This window comes from Brachypodium distachyon, chromosome 2 (assembly GCF_000005505.3).
Source record: "Brachypodium distachyon strain Bd21 chromosome 2, Brachypodium_distachyon_v3.0, whole genome shotgun sequence".
In the NCBI taxonomy this organism is placed as follows: Eukaryota; Viridiplantae; Streptophyta; class Magnoliopsida; order Poales; family Poaceae; genus Brachypodium; species Brachypodium distachyon.
Window position 1 is genome coordinate 23,323,652 of NC_016132.3, and position 20,997 is coordinate 23,344,648.

The 20,997-nt window shown below is 49.4% G+C and overlaps 2 protein-coding genes and 1 long non-coding RNA gene across 3 annotated transcripts; all 3 read right to left on the reverse strand.

The window, feature by feature from the left end:
* Nucleotides 1-4,222: 4,222 nt before the first annotated feature.
* LOC112270724 lies at nucleotides 4,223-6,469 on the reverse strand. The gene is made up of 5 exons (XM_024458789.1): nucleotides 6,019-6,469; nucleotides 5,793-5,932; nucleotides 5,359-5,494; nucleotides 5,170-5,285; nucleotides 4,223-5,099 (listed from the first exon to the last, which is right to left on the reverse strand). The coding sequence occupies exons 1-5, from the start codon at nucleotides 6,467-6,469 to the stop codon at nucleotides 4,659-4,661; spliced, it is 1,284 nt and encodes a 427-aa protein (XP_024314557.1). The 3' UTR covers nucleotides 4,223-4,658.
* A 5,822-nt stretch (nucleotides 6,470-12,291) lies between these two features.
* Nucleotides 12,292-20,133, reverse strand: LOC100840205. Its single transcript, XM_024458790.1, has 4 exons — nucleotides 18,921-20,133; nucleotides 15,950-16,021; nucleotides 14,007-14,243; nucleotides 12,292-13,761 (listed from the first exon to the last, which is right to left on the reverse strand). The coding sequence occupies exons 1-4, from the start codon at nucleotides 20,064-20,066 to the stop codon at nucleotides 12,481-12,483; spliced, it is 2,736 nt and encodes a 911-aa protein (XP_024314558.1). The 5' UTR covers nucleotides 20,067-20,133; the 3' UTR covers nucleotides 12,292-12,480.
* LOC104582658 lies at nucleotides 15,679-17,720 on the reverse strand. Its single transcript, XR_730527.3, has 3 exons — nucleotides 16,262-17,720; nucleotides 16,114-16,176; nucleotides 15,679-16,021 (listed from the first exon to the last, which is right to left on the reverse strand). It is a non-coding gene; the product is annotated as an uncharacterized LOC104582658 (long non-coding RNA).
* Nucleotides 20,134-20,997: the final 864 nt, after the last annotated feature.

Consider the following 20,997-nt stretch of genomic DNA (forward strand, 5'->3'; position numbering starts at 1 on the left):
CGGCGCCCGCGGCTGCGGGGCCGAGCGGGGCTGCGGGGCGCGCTGCTGGGCTGCTGGGCCGAGTTGGCTGGGCCGACTCGGGCCGAAAGGTAAGGGGAGTTTCTTTTCTTTTTCCTTTTTCATTTTTCCTTTTTCTGTTTTCTCTTTTGCAAATGGCTTTTGATTCAAAATTCAAATACCATTTTGAAGAGCTGAGAAATAGGAGAACTCAAATATGGCACTAATATTTGGAAGTATTCAAATGGGATGAAAAGTTTAAAACAAAACCCATTTGAATGTCACTTGTAAAATATGGAAAAGGAATTAAAACTCAAGAGAAGGAAGGAAGATTCATATTTGAATCTTCTAGCAAAAACAAACAACAAGATTTCAAACCGCCAGTTAAAATGTAATTTTCAAATTTACGTGAAGCAAAGAAGAGATGACATGGCATGGATGCAAATGTAAAATGTCATGCAACAAGAATTAAATTACAAACAGGTCCAACAAGGGCTTAAATGTAAAATGTTGCTCTCGGGCTGTTACATCCTCGCTCCGTCAAAGATGTGCAACGCCTAGCGGGAAGAATGGCGGCCCTAGGACGATTCGTCGCCCGGTCAGCCGAGAAGGGTCTTCCTTTCTTCAAAGCCTTGAGGAGCCTCGACAACTTTGAGGTGGACTGACGAAGCTCAAAGGGCCTCCGAAGAGCTCAAGACCTATTTGTCGACCCCTCCACTTCTCACGAGCCCAAAACAGGGGGAGCCTTTGCTCCTGTACCTTGCCGCGACCCCGGTCGCCGTAAGTGCGGCACTCGTGAAGGAAGAAGACGGGTCACAACGCCCGGTATACTACGTGAGCGAAGCTTTGGGAGGAGCAAAGGGCCGATACAGCCAGATCGAGAAGATCGCGTACGCCCTCCTCATGGCCTCTCGAAAGCTCCGTCATTACTTCATGGGCCACACCATCATGGTGTCAACTACCTTCCCACTCAAGGAAGTCTTCGGCAACAAGGGGGCCACCGGAAGAATCGCCAGATGGGCAGCGGAATTGGCTCCTTTCTCGTTGGAACTCACGGCGAGAACGGCCATAAAATCCCAAGTCCTGGCCGACTTCGTGACCGATTGGCACGCTTCACTAGTCCCGCCCGAAGAAATCACATCCAAGACCGAGCCCCCTAAACCACATTGGATAATGAGATTCGTTGGCTCTAAGCGCCTCGATGGTGCGGGGGGCTGCAGTCATACTCATCATCGAAGAAGTTTGCAAGATGGAATGGTATTTCCTGGGCATGGAGGCGCGACGCATTCCACGAGGAGAAAATCACCTGGCCGACAGGTTAGCCCGAACGGCCGGTTCCAAAGAACCGCTGCCACCCGGTGCGTTCCTCGAAGTAATTCGCGCCCCATCCATAAAGGAAGAAGCCAGCGCCCTTGACGAAGCTTCAAAGACCAGCATGGTCATCGACACTCCACCTTCTTGGATGACACCGATTATCCGCGCCTTGAAAGGCGAGGTGGACGAAGAAGCGGAAGGTCCAAGCGCCAAGACTCTGCTCGCAAAAGCCAAGATGTACGTCCTCCTCGATGGCATACTATACAAGAAAGGAGCGGCCGCATTGCTTTAAGTGCATAACTCCTGACCGAGGAGCCGAGCTCCTCTTGGAAATCCCTTCAGAAATATGCGGCCACCATCTTGCGCCAAGAGCCACCGCGGCAAAAGGCTTACGTTAGGGATTCTATAGGCCTACCATGGTGCAAGACGCAATCACCATATTGCGGAAATGCGAAGCTTGCCAAAAAATGGCTAAGTCAATCCATGCGCCCGTGACCTCCTTGAAGAATATCCCAATAACATGGTCATTTGCACACTGGGGAATGGACCTTCTCGGGCCTTTCCCCGCATGCAACGGGGGCTGCAAGTACCTCGTGGTGACGATTGATTACTTCTCCAAATGGATAGAAGCAGCACCGCTTGCCAAGATCACGTCACAGGCCGTCCAGAATTTTTTCTAGGAAAACATCATATGCCGATATGGCGTCCACGAGAGCTAACCGTGGACAACGGCAAACAGTTTGACTGTGCGGAATTCATCAAATTCTATGAAGGCCTTGAGATCAAGCTGCACTTCGCATCCGTAGCCTACCCCAAGAGCAACGGCACATGCGAAAGGGCAAATGAACTAATCCTCCAAGGACTCGCCGAAGGATAGAGCACACGGTTAGCAAAGCAAGAGCATGGGGAGATGAACTCGCTAGCGTGGTTTGGGGCATACGCACCTCCGTAAGCCGTTCCACGGGCCGAACACCATTCTCTTTGGTGTATGGCACCGAAGCGGTTCTTACTGCCGAGGTCGAGTTTCGCTCACCTCGGGTCGAAAGGCTCCAAGAAGCCACTCCACTTGCCTTCTGCAAAAATGAAGAGCATCACAAGACGGCCATCAATCTTGTGGAAGAAGCTCGTGACAAAGCCCTCATGAGGCACGCCGTTTACGAGAAGAGCGCCTCACGCTTCTACAACACAAGGGTGCAGGAACGAGCCTTCTCCCAAGGAGATCTCGTGCTGAAAAAGAACGGCGACCCAAAACTCCAGCGCAAACTCGACCCTAAATGGGAATGACCATACCGCATCGCCGCAGTATTGGGAAATGGTGCATACCACCTCGAGAATATGAAGGGGCAAAACCTTATCCATGCCTGAAACGGCGACAAATTCCGGAGTTTCTACGCCTAAGGAGGAACTTCAAGGGCAATCCTTGCCGCTCCCAAAAGGAGACTATCAGCGCTCAACCAGCCTTTTCCCTACAAAACTTCGAGGGATCGTAAGCGCCAACGAGGCCGCATCTACATAAGGCTTGTAAGTGCCCCTCGGGCCGTACCTTAAGACAAGAAAGCAAGGATCAATAAAGCAAGTACTTGAGAAAAAATTAAGAGTGACACGAGACACTCACACGACTCATCGTCGTAAAAGAGCCGCTGCCCCTTTGCCGCTCACCGAGGAATGCGGAAAGGCCACCGTTGGCCCGAGCATCCTCTAAAAAATGTCCACGGACATAGGTCGCCACTAAACGACTCGTTCCTTGGTGCATCCTAGCATGCCCCGAGGCCATCCACCAAGTAGAACTAAGTCACTCGAGGGCCGGAAGCTCCTTAACACACATTTAAGGGGAACCGTAAATAAGCGAGTTATGCATGAGCTTACTTACCGCGGAGAACCATGCTACCCGTATGCGAGACGTCGCGCACGGGCCTGCATGATAGTAACCGGGTTAAGGCTCCATAATAATCGCGGGAAAGCATAGCTTCCTCAAGTACGAAGAGGGAAAATTTCGCATGAAATTTCCCGAACGGCAGGTCGAAATGTCCAGATCACTACCGGCATATTGATAGCGACCCTCACAAGGGTACTAGGATCCATGGCTCGTAACCATGACCTAAGGCACCGAAGCCAAGTCATATCCCAACGGCGACAGCAATTGATAACACGAAAGTGTAATCATAGCGAACGATCGCGAGCTGTATAAACTGAGGAAATCTAGTACTTCACAAGAAGTAAATATAGTACTCCGAGAAACACATGTTGAGACAAGTTAACATTTCCGATAATGTCGACTACATGGTGAAACATGAGAAATACATGCTGAGCTAAGTTAACATTTCCGAAAATGTTGACTACATAGTAAAGCATGAAACACAACAAAAAAGCTGCCTTAAACCTCTACGACCAAAAGCCTAAACATGCTAGCCATGAGGCTAAGTAAAGTGGAGTTATGCAACATCGCATAAGTAAGCAACTGAGGTAGATCACCACCTCCGAGGGCGACAAGGCTCACGCCTCACCGTCACTGTAACATCCCAAAATTTCAAATCTCTACATCTGCATTGCATCCATGAGCATCATGCCACTTTTGCATATTTGAATTCAAATTTGAATCTCAAAAAGGCTTTAAAAGATTTTATTTCAATTTAAACCCTAGGGTTTTCACCCATTTGAGCTTTGGATCTTCAAACCAATAGGGTTTATTACATAAATAAGCTATCCCATAATTTTTGGATAATTATTTGGAGTTGAAAAACTATTTTATTTAAATAGTTATATAGCCCTAAAAGCATTTATAGGGCAAATGTATTTTTATATATTTTATTTTGAGGGGAAAATTACTCCCGAAAGTTGAATCATGATAAAACATGATTTTACAAATTTTTTGGAATTTATTTGGGCCAATTTGGAGTTCAAAATCAAAAGATATCAAAGAAATAAGAAAAAGGGAAAAAGAAAAGGCTAAAAGAAAAAAAAGGAGAAAACCGGACCGGCCCGGCCGTTTTGGGCCGAACCGGCCCAGTTCCGCGCGAACCGACCAAGCCAGACCAGCCCGGCTGCCCGCGCGCGCTGAGCCGCTGACAGGTGGGGCCCACCTGTCAGGGTGTTCGTCCCCGATGGAAAGCGCCCGCCGAGTCCGCGCCGGACTCCCCGCCGCGCGCCATCGCCGCCCCGCTTAACCCGGCCCTCCCGAAGTGCCCTGAGCGCGTCCCTATAAAGCCCCTGCCCTCCCCGTTCTTTTCCCCCTCTTGCTTCCCCGTCTCCTCGCGCCCACACCGCCCAATTCCTCGCAGGAGCCGCAGGGACGCCGCCGCTTGTTTTGGTCACCGCCGGCAACCCTAAGGGTGAGCTCCTCAAGCAAATCATCGTCTCCCGAATCTCGGTGGCCTGAGCAAGTAAAAGCGAAACCACCTCGGGACGACAATCCGGAGGAGGCGAGCACGAGGAGCGAGCATCGGGCCGTCACTCGCTGCAGCCAACTCCACCTTGAGGGAAGCGGCCTCCGCTCGAGCGTGCTCCCTATCAAGGTTGGCCACCACCAAGTCCTCCTCAACTCGACGAGTCTTCGCAATCTCGTCCGCCTGATGCTCCTCAACGAGCCGAGCCTTGGTCTCCATGGCCGCAAGCTCCGCCGAAACGCGGGAAAGCTCAGCCTCCACGGCCTCGCGTGCCGCACCCTCTCCGAAGCCAACTCGCTCAAGGCAAGAGTAGACTTGGAAATCTCCACGTCCAAAGCGGCGGAAAGCGCCCCCACCTGAGTCTTGAGGAGTGCCCTCGACCAGGGCCTCAACCAAACCCCTCACCTACAAAGAAGACGGAGTTAGCCCAAAAGCAAAACCGAAGGACCGAGGGAAACATGTCACGGATGCTCACCAGCTCCAGTGTCACGAGAGGGTCTCTCACCCCATCCTCGGTCGTCGGAAGCTCTCCGTCCCTCGCTTGAGTCGAGGGCTCGCCCTCGGGAACCTCAGGAACCGCGACCCTCGCACCTGAAAGCAAACAAGGGAAATCATGTTAGAATCTTCAAAGGAGAGAGACACAACCAAAGAGAAAGGCACTTACCCGAGGTAGGAGCCTCCACCTCGAGACGCTCGCGACCGATGGAGAACACCGGGACACCCGCACCGCTGGCTCCGGTCGACAACTCCACCAACGAGTCGCTCCGTAGCCGAAGCCCTGTCTCGCGAGTCCAAGGCCACTCTCAGAGGGGACCTCGACTCACCGACGATGGGATCCGCCGAATCTGCCGAGGCGTAGTCGTAAGAATGAGAAGGAGTCCGGGGGAGCCTCCTCTTGCATCCACTCGTCGGACGAGGTATCTTGGGCACCAGCGCAACATGCACCGCCAGGCCCAACACCGACGTTCCCGTCTTCACCTTCCCGCAAGTGTCCCGCAACTTGGACCCTACCGCCAACATCGACGGTGTCGCCAAGCAAGAGTGGCGATCGCCCACTCGAAGGAGGCGCCCGAACTTCGGATCCTATCGCATTGGCACCATCTTTCCGAAGCACTTCGCGATGATGTTGTGACATCCCCCGCCGCTGATCTTGGTCTCGTAGCCACGGTGCTCCAGCACGCCGTACGGACCTATCTGCTGCACGGCCCACCGCGCCGCCCTCTCCTCGGAAAACGTCGCTGGAAAGAGACAAGCCAAAGTTGTTAAGTACCATCGCAAGGGAAAAAGAATCACAGCCCGAAGGGAAAAAGGGAACGGTACTCACGCGCGATGACGAACTGCGGAGGACGGAAAGCCCGTGGAATCCCAAGCTCGGACCTCGGACGGCTCCTCATCATGAAGCGCCCTGCCATCACAATCTCCTCCATAAGGTCACAAAAGCTCCTCTCGGCGGACACCTCCTTGATCTTGATCACCTTCCAAAGGTCAGTTGACCGAGGCTCGCCAGGGTGAGGCGCCTCCTTGAGGCCTCCAACCCCCGAGTGTCGAGGAAGATCACCCGTGTGTTGAAGACGTGTCCTCGAAGCCCGAAGGAAAAACCACTGGGACTCCCACTTGTCAAACAACTTCACCGTGCTCCTCCCCGGCATGAGCAGAAAGTTGTCTCCAAAGCCGGAACGAAGCCTCAGGTTCACTGAACCAAAGGCGAGGGTAAAGCCGTCAGGAGTGAGCGACTCTCTCACCTCCACGGTGAAATAGAACAGCAGCAACCTCATCGAAGGCTCCTCGTGAAGTGCCGTCTCGCACAGCCAGCAAAACACGTTCAACCTCACGATCGCCGAAGGATGAAGCTAAGCTAACTCGATGCCGTACGTCTCCAGGAACTCCAGCAAGAAGGGGTGGACGGGCACACACAGGCCGGCGTGGAACCAAGCCGAAAACACCACAATGCACCCTAGGCGCCGCTTGTGGTCGAGTCTGAAGTCCTCACCATCGGGCAAGATACCGTCCCCCTTGGGGAACTATCCCGCCTCCTCCAGCTGAACAAGGTCCTCGGGACTCGTCGAAGACGGGAGAAGGTAGTCGTGAGCCCAACCGCCCTCCATCGGAGCCATTGGGACCACCGGAGATCACCACGCGGGCGGAAGGCGACCTTCTTCTTCCTCGACAGTCGGTTCGCTGCACGGTCCGCCGCGGAACCCTTGGAAGGCCCCCTCTCGGTCGCGGGCTCGGCATCGGGTCCCGCCATCTCGCCTACACGAACAAAAATTCGACAACGTTTAGTAGGAATGCGGGAAAATCTCAAAGAGACTAGCAAGCAAAAAAAAAGGGGAGCCAAGCTCCCTGGGCCGCTTGGCCCATGTGGATAAAAAAAAGAGAGGCCAAGCCTCTCGGGCCGAAGGCCTCAGCCTGCCCGCGCGCAAGAAAGAAAAAAGGACAGGGGGAACCCAGGCTCCACGGGCCTCCAGCCCACCAGCTCCTCGGCCCATCCGCAAGCCGCTGATAAAAAAAAAGGAAAAGGAAAAGGGAAAGCACTGGGTGGGCGAACTATCCCCACGCCCTCCAGGTGTTCGGCATAATGCCGCACGCCGCTCGCGCACCCGCGCATCGCGCTGCGTGCATCCACGCCTTGCCGCGCGAGACTTGCACGCCCGTGCGCACCCGCGCCGCTCCACGCGCGCCCCAGTCACACGATGCCCGCCCCCGCGCTGCACTACGCGCGCCCATGCCCCTGAGCGCGCGCTCCCGTGCGCTGTGCCTGCGCCGAGTGCGCGTATGGCCGCCCCACGCGCGCCCTGGCAACACGACGCTCGCGCCCGCACTCCCACGTCATGCCAGCCAACTCCAAGCTCGGCCCCGTGCGCGTCGCCCGCGTCCGGAGCATGCACGGCAGGCAGGCACGACCCGTGACGAAGCACCGGCGCGCCCTGCCCACGTCCTTACCATGCCCATCGCACCAGGCACCCCGAAGCTCCGTCGCTCGAAGACAGCCACGACTCGCACCAAAGGCGCTCGACAAAATGCCCGAAGGGACTACCGAAGCCCAAACGTGCCACGACCAACGTGGTGTCACCCCTCTCACCTTCACACGAGCAGGGAAGGCTTGGCTGGCGGCGGTGGTCTCCCGGGAAGACTTGAAGGCACGACCTACACCTCGCTCCGAGCGGCTTCGCGTGCGCACCGCAACAACGAAGCCTCAACGACGACGAGCCTCCGCGGTGGCTCCTTGGCTGCCAAGACCACCTCCGTTGCGACCAAGAAGAAGCTAACGCCCCTACAAGGCGCCCTAGAACACCAAGTCCTGAAGAAATTTCGGGCGCCGTCGAACGAGGCTTCGGCGCCGAAAGATCAAACAAGACCGATGTGGAGCTCCCCCATGAGCCCCTGGTTCCATTTTATAGGCCTCAAGGGCGTCCTTGGCGTCCGGGCTGGCCAACCCGAGGTCGACACCTCGCCGTCCTTGGTCACAGTGCAACAAGACAAGATAGGAGGAAGAATGGGCAAGGGGAGCATCCCCTTTCCCCAAAAGGGGGCTAGCCTGGCCGTAGGAGGCCGCCTCCCTCGCGGGCCCGACATCCCGACCGCGCCAGCATCACCAGTGGTGACGACCGCCGCCTGCGAAAGCAAAAAGAAGCAACGGTCCCTCCTCCCCCGTACTGAGGAGGAAGACGATCTCCTGGCTGTCGAATCTAGGGCTGGGTGCCCCCTTCAGCCGTCGGATCTCCATAACGTCCAGCGAACCGGTACCGGGCCCGGCTGGGCCGCAGCCCGAAAGCGGCCCAAAATCAGCCCAGGTAAAAAAAAAAGGAAAGAAGAAAGGGAAGGAAGCCTGCTGACCTGAAGACGGCCCAGGCACGGGCCCAGTTTGCGCCCGTGCGTGCGTGGCGGCCCAGCTGGCCCACGCGGCCGACTGGGTTCAGAAAAGTTGCAAAGAAGCCAAAAACCTCAGGGAAATTACGGATGAGTCCTCAGGAATTTCGGGGAGACCCTCGGGGTCCCTGATTTTTGCAAACTAGTCCTTCGGGACACCGGTTTTCTCGCAGAGAGGCCCCTAGGGTCTCGGTTTTTGCTAAATACCCCCTGAAATCCGATTTTCTTACAAAGAATATCGCCAAAGGCACGGAATTTCCCCGGAACGCCTCCAAGACACCTTTTTTGCAAGAAAGCTACGAAAATACCTCAGCCTCTCACAAGGAAAGAACTCAGGAGTCTCTCATGAAGGTAGACCTGAAGGCATTCACAATGCTTCCTGCTCAAGGGGACTACTGTTGTAGTAAAATAAAACCCTTATATGAGCTAGGTCGTAAATCCTACGTGGCGACGACTAAGTCAACATTTCTCACCACGAGTCAAGGCGCCAACTTGGCGTGGTCAATCCTACATGGCAAAGGAAGACAAGTCAACAAGTCAAGCCTCCCATGCCATGGTCAAAGGGAGAATTGAGATTGAGTAGGGAGCAAGAAAGGTGTGAGGAGGAGACCCTTGGTCCATGGTGGACCATAGACCAACCCCCACTTTTTCCACTTGGTGCACACAAAAGATACGGACCAAGAAGCTACTTTTATCATTTTGCCCCTACCTATCCCTCAAGGATAGCCATGGTCTTTTGTCATGTACCCCTAGGCTATAAATACCCCTCATGGGGGCATGTAACATTCACTCTCACTTGAATAAACTCAAGGAGAGAGAGCTAGAGAGTCTCTTTGAGAGGAGCTCTAGTTTCGGGATCTCGGCAAGCCTCGTTCGGCCCGAGCCCGAAGGACAGAGAATCGGATTAGAGTCCTAAGGGTATCTCGACCTCGCTACTTAGGAAGTCTCGCTCGGCCCAAGTACAAGGCGGCCCCTTTCGACCTCTCGCTAAATGATTCGGGGAGCCTCGATCGACCCGAAACACTTTGGCTAACGATTTTCTCGAAGCCTCTCCTAACATAGGACTAGGTCGTACCCGTAGGATCGACCGAACCTATTCAAAAAATATCGACGTGTCAACTTGTCCAAGTGTACGACGATTTTCGCTATAAGGCCGACGTACATGCCCTACTTTTACGTTCTTGTGTCATTGACTTTTGACACCCCTTACTCTAATTGTTGTCGAGAACAACAACACTTTGTAACATACAACAACTTTCAGTTAATACGATGGTTGATCGATTCTAGTAGCACTTATACACCGGCGTGTATGTGGCAAAACCGCAAAATCCTCGTCTTTGTAGCACATCTCCATCCTGAATAACAAAATTACACCAGGCTAGGAAGGGGTGGGAAACTAGATAAGTAATGGAGGTGGTAACCATGTATATGGATTCCCCGTTCATGGAGGTGGTAACCATGTACTCCCTCCGATCCATATCAATTGTCTCAATTTTTCCCAAATGTGGATGTATTTATGTCTAAAAAATGTCTAGATACATGAAATATTTAGACAATTGATATGGATCAGAAGGAGTATTCAATTTGTTACTTTAATCTGACTTAAAGCTGTGCTTCACATGCAGACAGACAGGTACACACAATATACAGAAGCCAGTTACTACAATGTAGTTTACCAAGATTTCCTTCTTGTCCATCTGGGCTTCAGGGGAGCATAGCTGTTCGTCGGTATTGGCCGGCCTTCCATTTCGCGTGCACATGATCCATCCATAAGTCTGAGGTAAATTTTGATGCTTCAAGTTCAGAAAGACCAAACCCAACCGTGTAAAATAGATACCTTCATGCACATTTACTGGATAGATGACTTACAAACTTGGTAATACATAAGTACTTTTATCGAAATTGCACTGTAAAGCATGTATTCATATGGGCAGAGCGACACCAGGTAGCAAGTAATTAACTTAGTGGAGTTGACATTTTGTACCAATTAAGGTGTTCACGAGCCACTCCATACTTCTCAAAGCAAGCTCCTAAAATTCTGAAGAGTTGGTCAGCCCAACTGCTTAGGATCTTTCCGTGAGGATTTGGTAGTGCCCATTCTGCTTTTGGAAACCCTGACTGGGAGAGTTTGGTTGCATTTGCACCTAACAGATTGCCCTGCCCTTTTGTGGAGTGTCATTGCCCATCAGTATTCTGATCCTAACAGTGTTGCAGGCTAAGCTACCGTGCCTTTTACCAATCCACAGAATGTATCTGGTGCAAATTGTCCACCGCATTGGTTCCTGTATACCTTTTTTGGCTGAATCTTACTTCAAATCCTTGGTTCGGCCACGACGAATTAGGAATCAAATCTTTGGAAGTAAACTAAATCATTTGTTAGCTTGCACCGCCGGTTTGAATTAGTCACGGAATTTCAAACTATAGATAACTAGCTGACATGGCATACTCTAATTACGGGGACCAGTAGCACCATAACTAGAGCTCGACATGTTAAGACTTAGCGATGTCCACATATAGATCTGCTAAACTTCCAGGCACCAAGCACTACTGGTGTGCATAAGATCCACTCAGGATTAGCTGCCGTCTTCCCCTTCGTGTTGATGATTTCTGCTTCATCAGTAAACTGACTGGTTTATTTACTCGAGAGCACCAGTCCTGGCTTCTTGTCTGGCTGGCCTGGGCTAGATGGCTACTTCAGAAGGACATCTAACTTCCCTTGTCACTCGTGTTCCCTTGAGTGTGAATTGATGCATATCCACAAAGACACCCAGGTCATACCAAGTGTTTTGGTTCTCAGCTTTTCTCCCTTCCGTATCAGAAATAATCAAACGAACAAATCAGAACGAATAGCAATCTTATGTCCCAGTTTTATACCATGAGTCCATGACCTGAGGCCAATACCCTGCTCTGTCCACACGCCCATGGCCACCAGCATCAGGCTGCGCCTGCGCCACTCCATTTCCTTCTGGCCAGTGTGCATTTCCACCATTCCAGAACAAACTTCACCGCTGCAGTCACCATCTTGGTGAGATTTCCCATCCCACAAGCAGTGTAAGCCCCATTCACTAAGCTGAACTTGAGCATGGAATATGAAGTTGTTGTGAATGTTTTGGTGTCCAATTTGCCTATTTTTTTATGTAAAGTTGGCCTTCTGTTCAACTTTCATTTCAGGTATGAGGAGGACACCCCACCATTGTTCTGCAAGCTCAATCAGAAAGAGATGCATACTTCATAATTGAATAAGTTACCAACTGTTTCAGTTTAGCGCAGGCGTATGCTGCTGAGCATTCAAACTTCTTTATTTTGTTCTACTTGACTGAGCTATGTTAAAAGAGGAAAGTACTCCCTCCGACCCATATTACTTGTCGAAATATTACATGTATCTAGACGCCTTTTAAACAGAGATACATCCATATTTGGGCAAATTTGAGACAAGTAATATGGGTCGGAGGGAGTACATCGCTTTCTTTTATTTCCTCAATACATATAAGAAAGCAAATGTTAGATACCAACTCAATAATATGTTTTGGCATGTACTACATCGAATAGAGAGATACAAAAAATGTGCCATGTTATTATAGATGCTTTTTCGTGAGTGATACTGGGTGCACTTTTGCCCCTGTTTTCCAAACGTGGATGCGATTTCATCCACTATTCCATATTGGCCACTCAAAGTCAACTCAAGCAAGCAATGCATTTCCATGAGTATAGTGCAAGTATAGCAAAATCGCAACTTTGAATGGTCATCGGTCAACATAAGACAAGTTTGCTGCTAATACAATTTGATGGGGTTCTACAATACATTCGTAACAAAAAACAGCTCCACAAAATTCTTAATCATAGTTCAGTAAACTGACCTGGCATGACCATATTTGTTGGCAATCTTGTTGCAAGAGCAAGACAATCTTCACAAATCCTAACGAACAGAGGCTGATGACATCAGAGGTTCTTCTTCCGGTTTCTTCAACACATTGAAGCCCTTGAACGGGATCTTGCCGTCCATAGCCAAGGCGACATCAGGGATCTTGTCCTGGTGCCTCCTAACGTACACCTCCAAGAACCGTTTCGCGGTAGCCTTGAGCACCACGGCCACCCGATGATGCCCCTCTGGCTCCCCTTCCCTCCTCAACAAGGTGAGCACCGCACACTTCTTAGAATGGGTCTCGATGCTATGAGTGAGCAAAGATGGGTAGGACACGATATCTTCCAGGCTCAGCCCTGCCTTGATGACCAAGAACTCAACGTTTTCAATTATCTTCTCTTTGGAGATTGCTAGCGACAATGGGTACCGTCGCAGCATAGCGGTGACTATGTCCTTTTCAAAACCGAGGCTCTGGTAGAGTGCAATCTTGCTCTCAATTATTGGTGTCTTCATCTTGGAAAGGATGGCAAAGATGCAGACGAACTTGGGGTGACCCGGCTGGACGCCAGTGGTACTCTTTACGGCCCGGACGATCTCGTCCACGCGTTCAGGGACGAGCAGGATGACGCCAGGATGGAAGGCGACTAGCTTGGAGACGTCCTCCGGGGACAAACCGTGGACATCGCGGAGCGCGGGGAGCGCGAGGCTGAGGGTGGTCTTGGGGGCGCAGCGGAGAACGAAGGGCATCTGGCGAATCGCGGTGAGGACGCGGGCATCGGAGCCGAGGACCTCGCGGAGGGACTCGAAGAGCGGGGCGAGGTGGCCCTGGATGCTGCGGTGGAGTAGGGCGGGGTTGAGGGAGATGAGCTTGGGTAGGAGCGGCGCGGTGATGCCGACGGAGGCGAGGAAATCAAGCTTGGGCTGGAGCGTCTTGGCGGCGTCGGAGACGAGGATTTTGGGGAACTTGCGGACGGTGGCGGATATGTGGGCTTCGGAGAAGCCGTACCGGCGGAGGAGGTCGAGGACCGCGTTGCCCTGCGTGGTGAAGCCCGGGGAGGCAAGGTGGATGGTGTCCGCGGCGCGGGCGGCGGCGGCCGGGGAGAGATAGCATGCGGATATCAGGTAGGACACCGTGGCGTCGGCAGCGCGGGAGGTGGAGAAGGCTGCGGTGAGGTGGCGGATGCGGCGGCGGACGGCGGACAGCATTGGGGAACGAGACTCGGGACGGGGGAAAGACCGTGCACTGCGGTCGAGGGGTTTGGTGTAACCGGCGGACAGCATTGGAGTACCACATCTGTCTCCATTGGTGTCTACGGCCGCTTGTTTGAAAATGCGTCAACTTCATGGAGGAAGTACCAACACATCTGGGGCATGAAAATGCCTGCCTGAGTACATTGTTTTCTTCGTGGAGGAAGTACCAGCATCAGATCTATTCCACGGGGTACTATTTCCAAATGGAAAGTAGTTGCAGGACACACATAATTCCTACACATACAGCAGCCGAGGTGCCACGCTTTCTCTTCGGTCATTTAGAAAAGCTGGAAAACGAGCTCTGTTGAACCGTCACCAAATGTTCTTACCTCAGCACAATTGTCCCCGGCAAACAAGGATGGTCGTTCCTGGATGAGTTTGGGCACACAAGTGATGGCAGGATCACACGGGCTTGTGATAACAGCAGTGATTGAGTATGCCATGTGCTTGCTCTTGCTCAGAAGAAATGCGTAGCAGGAAATAGAGAGGGCATTCCTGAGTTCTGTAGTGATGCACCCAGTATTCAAGTTGTACATGCCATCTGCACGGTCAGTAGTTTGTAGCTCCTGAAATACGCAAAGTTTTCCCCTGATTATTCTTTGTTTTGCATGTTCTATCCCGTATATGATGCAGGTTAGTTCAACACAGAAGAATGGAAATGAAACTTTAGCATACGAGCTTGTTGCGAGTAATTTACTTTGAGCTCAAGCTTAAAGAGTTCCCTAGCATACGAGCTTGTTGCGAGTAATTTACTTTGAGCTCAAGCTTAAGAGTTCCCTAGCAAAAAAGCTTCAGAAACAATTTTTGCACCGCAGAACTACAGAAGTAAAGAGGCACCACTACCATTTCAAGGGGTGCTTTTTTTTGCTAAAAAGGTTAAACAAATCATAAACAAATCATCACTTGTTTCTACTATCCTATTTTTTTCACAAGAGAAAACACAGGTAAAAATTGCAGCATGATTAAGTCCTGAAAGAACGGCCTGGCCGCTGGTGGATTCACAGTAGATGGAACTTAACTGAAAAGTTAAAATAAAAGAAGGTAAAAGATTGATGAACAATATACTGAAATTAACACTAGATCACAGGGTCCCTCAATGTGTTTAAACAGGGGAGTTTAGCATTTCTTTGAGTTAAATGCACTTAGAAGGAATGAGAAAAGGACAGACAGAATTCTCAGAAACTGAAAATGAAGAAGACACTGAAATTTGTTGAGCATCTCTATGAGTTTATCATTTCAATGTAAAACTGAAGAAGACACTGAAATTTTCACACTCAGCTAGGAGACACTATCTGAATTAAAAAGGGAACAACAAATTTTGATAACGAACTAAGACTGACAAGACACTTAAAGAGGCTGAGAAGAGAGTTAAAGATACTGAAACCGAGGAAGATATCAAAACAACCAAAAGAAGATGTTAATCAAAACAACCAGAAGAAAATAGACAAACTACAAGACTAAACTGAACATTCTGCTAATATGCTAATCCGCTGAAATTAAAGACTGAATTTACACTAGATTACTGAACAAAATTAGAAGGATAGAACACTGAAATAGAAGACTGAAACTGATAATGACCGACTGATAATGACAAGACTGAACAATCTTTTGCCTTCTGCGACGCTGACCAGCAAACCAAAAATATAGGCTGAATGGCAATACAAAATACATGTGTATCAAAACTGAGATAGACTCATGAACAAAACTGATACCAACACTTTAAATTCTGTGTCCATCTTTCTTGCTGTAGTTTACATATAACCTGACTTAAGAACTGATTGCTTTATGCATTGTAACTCATTTTATCCCACGTCTCATCTTAATACAGATGAAGAACCTACCAAAAATGACAACTGAAGAACATGAGGAGAATTCATGAACAACAGAAATATTTGACAACATTGAGCTTGACATGGCTACTTCAGTTTTCTTTAATTATATTTTGTTTTTCTCTCCACTACTAGGCCTTATTTCAATATACATGTTTTTTTTTTACGAATCAGATATAACAATCCATTTATTGCCGAAGAGGGTCGTGAAAGACAGCCCAGGAGTTTACAAGGAAAACCCGAAAAAAGGCAAACGAGAACACAGAATATACAAGGTCTTATAAAACCCTTTTTGCAGGTTGTTCAAGAATTCATGGAAACAACATAACAATCTGAAAAAATTCAAGAAACCAACAACTCTGAAAGCATGCAATCTGATTCTGTACAACATGAAGGGGAAGCTCATGGCCACTCCTTTCATGAGCTGTCAAGTTTTTCAGCACCTTAGAGGAATATTTCATGTCAAATCTGCTAAAGGCAGACCTGCCAATCCCAAGAACCCTGTGCTTTTCATGCTGCAAAAAGACATAAACACGAAATTTATACACACAAAGGGGGGAATGAATTCCACATAAAATGGAAAGGCAGCAGGGAAATGAAGCTAAACCTGATAACTGAAATTCCTATCCCTGCAAGAAGTGCTGCAGTTCCTTTTTAGAGATTTTACGGCCTGTTGCAGCGAAAAAAGGGAAAACGAAATTAAAGAGAAGAACAACCACAACAGCACCAGCTACCCCCGAATAGATCTACTACACCTTAGATCATGCCTGAAGAAGCTGTTGGAGCAGACCGGCACTGCTCCTCTTCTTCCTCGTCAAGCTGCCTCACGCAGCTCCAGCCTGGTTTTCTGCCGCAGCAGGAATCTGCAACTCCAGTTCTTCTTCTCTGTCGCTGCAGCTCCCTCTCTCTCGTTTCTTGGCAACACCACGAACAGAAGGAAGGCAAGATTTTGGGTTCGGCCTGCCTCTCACAGGACCAACGTTTTCTCCTCTTTCTATTCTCCTTCTGTTACCATAACAAGCCTATTACAATGCCTTAAATAGCCATGCACACGTTAGAAAACTAACTAATCCCTACCGGGTCTCATGCCCCTAACAAAGCCCACGTCCCACGCCTCCTTCCTTCCTGGAATCTCTCCAACTAGGCAACGGCACAGGACTTGGCCAACTACTTCATGCATCTAACAAACTCATGCACAAGCACCACAACCGAATCACTCGGTACACTATGCAGGCCATCACCTCCAAGTCTTCCACGCACGTTGCCGGCCGCATCTCACGTTGCTGCATCGCACAGCACCAGCACATTGGCATCTCACCTGGCACACCTTCATCTCATGGCGGCTTCAACATCTCTCCTCACGTGCGCTCGAACAAAGCTTCCATGGCCTGCAGATCCTAGAACCTGACACTATATGCAGAAAACTAAACACCTAGATACAAAAATCAAGATTAAAACAGAAGCCAAATAATGGATCATTCAGGGCTTTGTCTTTCTTTGAATTCAAGAAAGTCTGAAAAGAAAAGAAACACAACACCAGTTTACCACCCAACACATAAACACTGATTCAAATGAAGAGAAAAACAGAAACTAACACCATCGCTTGAAATAATACCATCTTCATCAATTTCGCCGTACAAATAATCACCACCAGAATCAACCAGCTTAGAAAGATATTAGAACAGCTAACAAACTGACTTTTGCATCAGCTAAAAAGTGGATCCCACATAAAAAGAAGATGGAAGAGTTGTGTCATCTTTAGGAGCTGCTCTATTCTTAATTCGCAGCCTCGCACGTATCGAACAAAAGACCAAGCTAAAAGGGAAAAGGAAGCTAACACGATAGATCATGTTAGTGAGACCCGATGGGATGCCATCCGCCTGTATAAAATGCAAAGTGGAGTGAAGCAGGTATGCCATCATCCTCCTAAAAGAATTGCATCTCTCTAAATGGACTTATCGTGGTTTTGGTTCAAACTTGGCTAGCTCCCTTGCCCATACCAACTTCATTTACCAATCTAATTCTTTTAGCAACAAGCAGATGTAAAATAGCAAAGCTAACTTACTGAAGCTTACTGGAGACATACTCTCTCTCTTAGGCACTGCACCAAAAAAGGCCAAACACTGATACATCCTTTATCGGTTTTTGCTGAAACTTACTGAATCAGCAAAGCAAACTGAAACAATCATACAATCCCCCCCGCCCCCGCGCCCCCCCCCCCCCCCCCCAAAAAAAAAAAAAGTTACTGAAACTTCCTGAAGTCAGCTGATGAATTCAAACCCCAATCCCCCTCCACCTCCCCCATCCCCACCCCACATCAATCTTACCACCCTGGCCACTCTCATCGACTGAAATCACATCTTCTCCACCCTTTCCACTGCCCCCAAACACGCTGCACCGCCACAGACGCCGTCTTGGTGAGATTTCCCATTCCACAAGCAGTGCAAGCCCCATTCACCACCTGAATTTGAGCATGGAAAATGATATTGCTATGAATATTTTGGTGTCTAATTTGCTTATTGTTATGTAACACTTGGGCATCCATGTTACCGTTTCAGTTATGGGGAGGAAAGGACCCCTGCCATTGTTCTGGGAACACTGAGGAACAGGTGCATAACTCATAATGGAATGAGCAACCAATTATTTTTTAGCACATGCGTGTGATTATGAGTATTCAAAGTTCTTGTTTTATCCCCCTTGAGGGAACTATGATAAAATAGGAACGTGCTACTTTGCTTACTTTTGTTTCCTCAATAATATTGGTTCCTCAATAATAAGAAAACAGATGTTAGATAACAACTATAATATACTCTTGATATGCTATATACACATGCTACTTTTGTTTCCTTGATAATAATAAAACAGATCTTAGATACCAACTATAATATACTCTTGATATGCCATATACACATGCTACGTAGAATAGAGAGAAACACACGAAATGCACCATGTTCATACAAATGTTTGTCGTAATGAATGCACTTTTGCCCCCACTGAAAATATGGACGTCAGTTTCATCCACCTGTTCCATATTGCCAACTTGAGACCAAACTCAACCAAGAAATGAATTTCCATGAGTGTGCCAGTACAGCAAAATAATAAAAAGAGAGGAAAAACTATGGCCTCACCGAATTCAAATGTTTGCTCGTCAGAGAGAAATATTCATTTCAATTGATGTTGCACATTCTGATCACCGAAATCGTAACTTCGAATGGTCATTGGTCAGCATGTGACAAGTTACTACACTTGGGGTTCTACACTACCAGCTTTCTTGTTCATTTGTAACAACAAGCAGCTCCACAAAATTACTCATTAATTCAAAAAACTGACCTGGGATGACCATATTCTTTGGCAATCTTGTTGCAAGAGCAATACAATCTTCACAAATCCTACTAACAGTGGCTGATGACGTCAGATGCTCTTCTTCCCCAGCAGATGTGGTTCCTCCAACAAATTGAAACCCTCGAACAGGATCTTGCTGTCGATTGCCAGGACGACATCAGGGACCTCGTTCTGATGCCGCCGGACGTACACCTCCAAGAACCGTTTCATGGTGGCCACGAGCACAGAAGGCACCCGATGATACCCCTCTGGTTTCCCTTCCCTCCTCAGCAAGGCCAGGACCGCGCACCTCCTGGAAAGGCTCTCGAAGTTCCTTACGAGCATGTAGGGATAGGCCACAATATCTTCTAGGCTCAGCCCCGCCTTGCCGATCAAGAACCCAACGTTTTTCTTTATCTTCTCCTCCGACATCCCAATGGCGCCCGGGTGTCGGCGCAGGATTGAGGTGACATGGTTTTTTTCGAAACCGAGGCTCTGGTAGAGTGCAATCTTCCTCTCCAATGTTGGGATCTTCATCTTGGAAACGATGGCAAATATGTAAACGAACATGGGCTGGCCCGGCTCGACGCCGGCGTTCTTCACGGCCCGGACAATCTCATCCATGCGCTCTGGGCCCTGCAGGATGATGCCCGGCTCGAGGGCGGCTAGCTTGGAGACGTCCTCCGGGGACATACCGTGGACATCTCGAAGCGCCGGGAGCGCGAGGCTGAGGGTCGTCCTTGGGTTGCAACGTAGAACGAACGGCATCTGGCGAAGCGCAGCGACGACGCGGGCATCGGAGCCGAGAACCTCGCGGAGGGACTCGAAGAGCGGGGCGAGGTGGCCCTGTATGCTGCGGTGGAGGAGGTTGGGGCTGATCGAGATTAGCTTGGGTAGGAGCGGCGTGGTGATGCCGACGGAGGCAAGGAAGTCGAGCTTAGGCTGGAGCGTCTTGGCGGGGTCGGAGACGAGGATGATGGGTAACGCGCCGACGGTGGTGGATATGTCGGCGTCGGAGAAGCCGTACCGGCGGAGGAGGTCGAGGACGGCGTCGGCCTGTCCCGGGGAGGCAAGGCGGATGGAGCCCGCGGCGCGGGCGGCGGCGGCCGGGGAGAGACCGCAGGTGGATGTCAGGTAGGACACTGTGGGGCCGGCAGCGTGGGAGGTGGTGGTGGAGAAGGTCGCGGTGAGGTAGCGGATATGGAGGGAGAGGAGGCGGCGGCGGACGGCGGACAGCATTGGGGAAAAAACGAGACTGGGACGACGGGAGTGGGGGACTGGAGGGTTTTTTTTTAATCTCACGGGATTGGACACAACCAAATGGAACTCCCATTTGTCCTATCATTTAATCTCGGGGGTTTGGACACAATCCAAACAGTTCTATCATTTAATTTATATCTTGCTAATAAGACTAAATTAGATAAGAAACTCCTTTGATCCTGAGATACTTAAGGAAATCTTATCTGATGAGGATGACGAGGAAGATGTGGAGATAGATAATTGTCTTGTGATTTATTAACACTTAGTAGCAGTGAACGTAAAAAGAAAAAGGGTTCACCTGGAGGGTATAGTGTGAAACCTAAGACTAGGAGTAGAAGAAATATATCAACAAAAATTATATGATATGACTGTTTTGGAATGCCAGGGGGTTGGGAGAGGTTGAAAAGAAAGGTTCCTAAAAGGTTTAGTCACAGAGGAGCATCTCGACTTCATTTGCCTACAAGAAACTAAGAAAGAAATTTTTTCTGATGCTTGGTTAAATAGTATCACTGGTAGAAGAAAATTTGTTTGGTTTTGAGCTCCTTCTAGGGGTGCTTTTCTGATGATTGGTTAAATAGTATCACTGGTAGAAGAAAATTTGTTTGGTTTTGAACTCCTTCTAGGGGTGCTTTAGGTGATTTACTAATGGGAATGGATGATGAAAAGTTTGAGGTAGGAGATGTAGAAAAAGGGGAGTTTTACACTAGTATGTTTGTTATGGATAGAGATATTGGTTTTAAGTGGAATTTAATTAATGTGTATGGTGCTGCGCATGTCAGAGATAAAAAAACGCTTCTTATTTGAATTAGTCAAGGTGGTAAATAATAATACTTGCCCTATTGTGATAGGGGGAGATTTCAATGTTGTAAGGAAAGGGAGTGAAAGAAATAAATCCAGTAAATCTTTGAAG